Source organism: Pygoscelis adeliae, unplaced genomic scaffold (genome assembly GCF_000699105.1).
Source record: "Pygoscelis adeliae isolate BGI_AS28 unplaced genomic scaffold, ASM69910v1 Scaffold320, whole genome shotgun sequence".
Taxonomy (NCBI): domain Eukaryota; kingdom Metazoa; phylum Chordata; class Aves; order Sphenisciformes; family Spheniscidae; genus Pygoscelis; species Pygoscelis adeliae.
Genome location: NW_008823967.1, coordinates 34282 through 37853, shown reverse-complemented (window position 1 = coordinate 37853; position 3572 = coordinate 34282). Strand labels below are relative to the sequence as shown.

At 40.2% G+C, this 3572-nt stretch overlaps 1 protein-coding gene across 1 annotated transcript in view; it reads right to left on the bottom strand.

Annotated features, from left to right (window-relative positions):
• The window catches only part of C7 (complement component 7), a 23174-nt gene extending 19603 nt beyond the window's left edge, over window positions 1–3571 (bottom strand). The window contains exons 1-5 of the mRNA XM_009324379.1: window positions 3440–3571; window positions 3099–3154; window positions 2262–2337; window positions 1180–1321; window positions 220–361 (exon numbers count right to left, since the gene is read on the bottom strand). Of these exons, the coding sequence (XP_009322654.1) occupies window positions 220–361; window positions 1180–1321; window positions 2262–2337; window positions 3099–3154; window positions 3440–3445 (422 nt within the window). The 5' untranslated portion in view covers window positions 3446–3571. The remainder of the gene's footprint in view (window positions 1–219; window positions 362–1179; window positions 1322–2261; window positions 2338–3098; window positions 3155–3439) is intronic.
• Window position 3572: the final 1 nt, after the last annotated feature.

The following is a 3572-nucleotide window of genomic DNA, read 5'->3' as shown; positions in this document are numbered from 1 at the left end:
AAGATAAAAAGCTTTATTCTGTGCTTCAGATCAAAGAGCCTGTACTTCCTGGCTGCACTGAGCCACTGGCATGATGGAGGCCATTGTACTGAACACTTTTGCATATGGGACGTTTTACCATAGGCCCAGGAAGCCCATCTGTACAGCCAGAGCTTGTAACTACACAAAAATGTAAATGCATTTGGCACCAGTACTACTGAGCCCAGCACAGAACATTACCCTGTTCCTGTAAGTTCTGAATTCAGGGGTGTTTTATCAGTATCACATACAGTCATCTTCTCTTCACATCGATCTTCATCTGTACCATCTTCCTCACAATCCTGATCTCCATTGCACACAAGAGATCTGCTAATGCACTGACCTAAATCAGAACAAAAATGCATGGGGAAAGGAGAAGTGTTTGTTCAGTTAAAAATAAATCGCCTAAAATCAAAGCAAAAGTCCCACTTATCTACTACATTAATTAGCTTGTTCACTGCCATGATGAACAGTCAGTCCCCAGGAGGGCTTGTGAAACAACAGTAAATGTAGACATAAAGCAATAGTGTATAGTACACTTGAGGGAACCACAGCCATTCAAGGCTTATGATATATTAATAAAACAATTGGCTTCTAGATTTATTTCCTGAGCTTTCATCCTTTGACCCTATCACTTTTGATTAACTGTGATTACTTCTCTGGTAGCACCAAAATGCGTTTAACATGTTCCTCTGTGATAAATGTCTACCTATTGAGATAATGTGCTTTTTTGTGAAGATAATGGAAGCTGCTTGGATATGAGGACTGGTTTAGGGAGCATTAGTTTCCATGACCCAGGTGATTTCCAAGGTGTTTGGATATAGCCTAGAACAGCTTCGAACAATCACATCTAGGGTTGCATTCTTTAATTACCTTCTCATAATGAAAAAAAACGTACTCTGGGGCAAATTAGTAAGGCAGAATGACTTAGAGAGGCTACCAGGGCTATAGCATACTATCTGCAAAGCTCTGCAATGCTCCAGATTAAATTAAAAACATATGTAGTCGAGACTGGAAAAAAGGAAGCATCCTCCTAAATCAAATTTATCTCTAGGTCAAGGGTTCTGCAAAGCCATTACCCATTTACTTAAGTTCAAGGATAACAAAGTTATCGTCTTAACTTTATGACCAGAAAATGGTGAAAATTATCTCGGATTGTACCTGAGAAACACCTGAACCGATCACCACAGCCATCCTCTGTTGGGCATCCCCTTGTGGGGGTGCATGATCTTGTTTCAAAGGCATCCCCAGAGCAGGGGTTTCCCCCATACTGGCCATAAACTGCTACCGTCCGTCTCCGAATCTGAATGCAAATCAAGGGACATCTTAGAAAATCCAAATGCAAAGCAGGAATAGTTTACTAGTGTCAAGACAATGCTACCATTCTACTCCTGTAAGGAAATGAGACATTCACTATTTTTTCTGAGAACCACACTTGGTATACCACAATATGGTAACAAACTCTCAAGTTAAGAGAAAGACAACTATTTTATCTATAAGGTCTTTAGACTGATGCATAAGCTTGGCTGGTTTGTTCAAAAATCTAATATGTAACTGAAACCAAGAGAAAGCTGCTGACAAATTTCAGTTTTGTTTTACATTTTTAATAGGACCAATCATGCCCGATATGAATTTGCTAAAGTTCTTCAAAGTAAACAATGTCATTAAGGATGATAAAATGTACCATCAAGTGGGCTACTTTTTACTTCTAAAAAGAATAAGTACAGTCTCATGGCACATCTTTAATTTTGACTAATCCCTCCCTCATTTTTGCCACATCAAAGTAAATGAGAAGGAAAATCAAAAGCAAGTGTCTTGCACATCAATAGAGTTGCACTGTAAAAATCATCAACTTGTTTTCATTGAGGATAATACTTTGCAACCAAGTTTTCTTTCCTTGAGACATGACTTGACTAATGAAAAATCAACAGAATTGGTACAAACCAGCATCAGCAGAGGAACATCTTACCGAACAGTTCAGTTGAGCTTTTTGGAACTATCACCAAAATAAAAAGTGCACAAATTATTTTACAACATAAATATCATAGCTTTGAAAAGGAACATATTGGGGACAGACTGAAGGATTTCCCTTCTGAGTTCTTTGTTCTTCAACCTTCTCGTTCTGCTGGGACTTTTTTCTGACACCTGATTTGGGGTTTTAAGATACAACAGCTCCTTAATTACTGGGAAAAAAGCATATGCTTTTGAAGTCATGAGTACAGAAAAGGTGTGTCCGTCTATACCTGTTTTTGAGTACAGCCATCGCACTCGGACCAAGGGCCAAAAGAATTCCAGTGGCAATGGACTGGAGGGGAAGGGCTGCTCCAGTAGGATTTTTTCCATTAAAAAAAAAAAAGAGGAAAATCATCAGGGATTTTCATCCATAAGCATTAGTGCAAAACTTTCCTAACTAGAAAAGCTTCAATAACAACTAGGGATATGATCAGGCTCCGTCTAAAACTACTTGGATCTGCTTTTCATGTGTAAGAATGAAATCAGTCCCAGCCTGGGCTTTCTGGTCACTGAAAAGAAGGAACTGGATACATTCACCTAGCCTGAAGATGAGCAAGGACTTTGTGCAACCATAATACAAGCTTCAAAGACCAGCTTCACATTGCAAAGCAGAGAGAGGCCAGACCACACCTGGAGATCTGCAGGGAGCTGCCAGGGGCTGTGTGTGCCACGGCGTGCAGCAGACCTTCCTGTGGCAGCTCTCAAAGAGCCAGTTTGCCAATGGGAGGCATTGAGGGTGCTACCTGCCCTTGGGATCGGGGCTGGCTTGGGGTAAGCTGTGCTGCCTTTTACAGATGTGTGTTGCTTTGGCTCACATCACTGCTGTGTGCTCTTTTCCTGAAAGGCAGCTGACTCCTCTGGGCAGAGGTAAGGGACACCATAATGCCTCACTCTTGTCACCACTGATGGCAGTGGCAGTGCTGACACCAAACAGGGTCAGGAATATATTTCCCGGGAAATATATCTGAAGACCCCTTTAAGCCCTGCCCCATGTCATGCACCAGAAGTTGTCTGTTAAATTATACATACTTAATCTTCAGCATGTAATTCACTAAAGAAATATTCACCTGGAAAAAATGGAGAAGAAGCCTGAAACTTCCAGCAACAGAAAAATCCCCAGCACCTGAAAAAAGAGGAACAAAAGCAAACTTACTTTGCTTTTCCTGTTAGTTCATGGAGCTTTTCTAACTTTCTGCAATCTTTACATTAGTCAGCTTAAGAAATAAAGCAGAGCGTCACACTGATTTTCCTCAGCTTTGTTGTACAAACTGTTGTTTTTTAGTTTTCTTCTTTCTTGCAATACTGCCCAATTAAATTTTCAGCTAAGTATTTCTCCATATAAATTAATATTTCATTGCACTTGCCATATTCACTTCATCAGTACAAGTTAAGTAAACAATTGTCTTACCTTCATGTTAGATGAAATACTCAGATATCCAGCAATTACCAGAGAAAATGCACTTCCACTCCATTCAGCAGCCAAAGGAGTCAGTCAGTCTGTCTGCTACTGTACATCTCTTCTCACTCTGCCTTGCTATTCT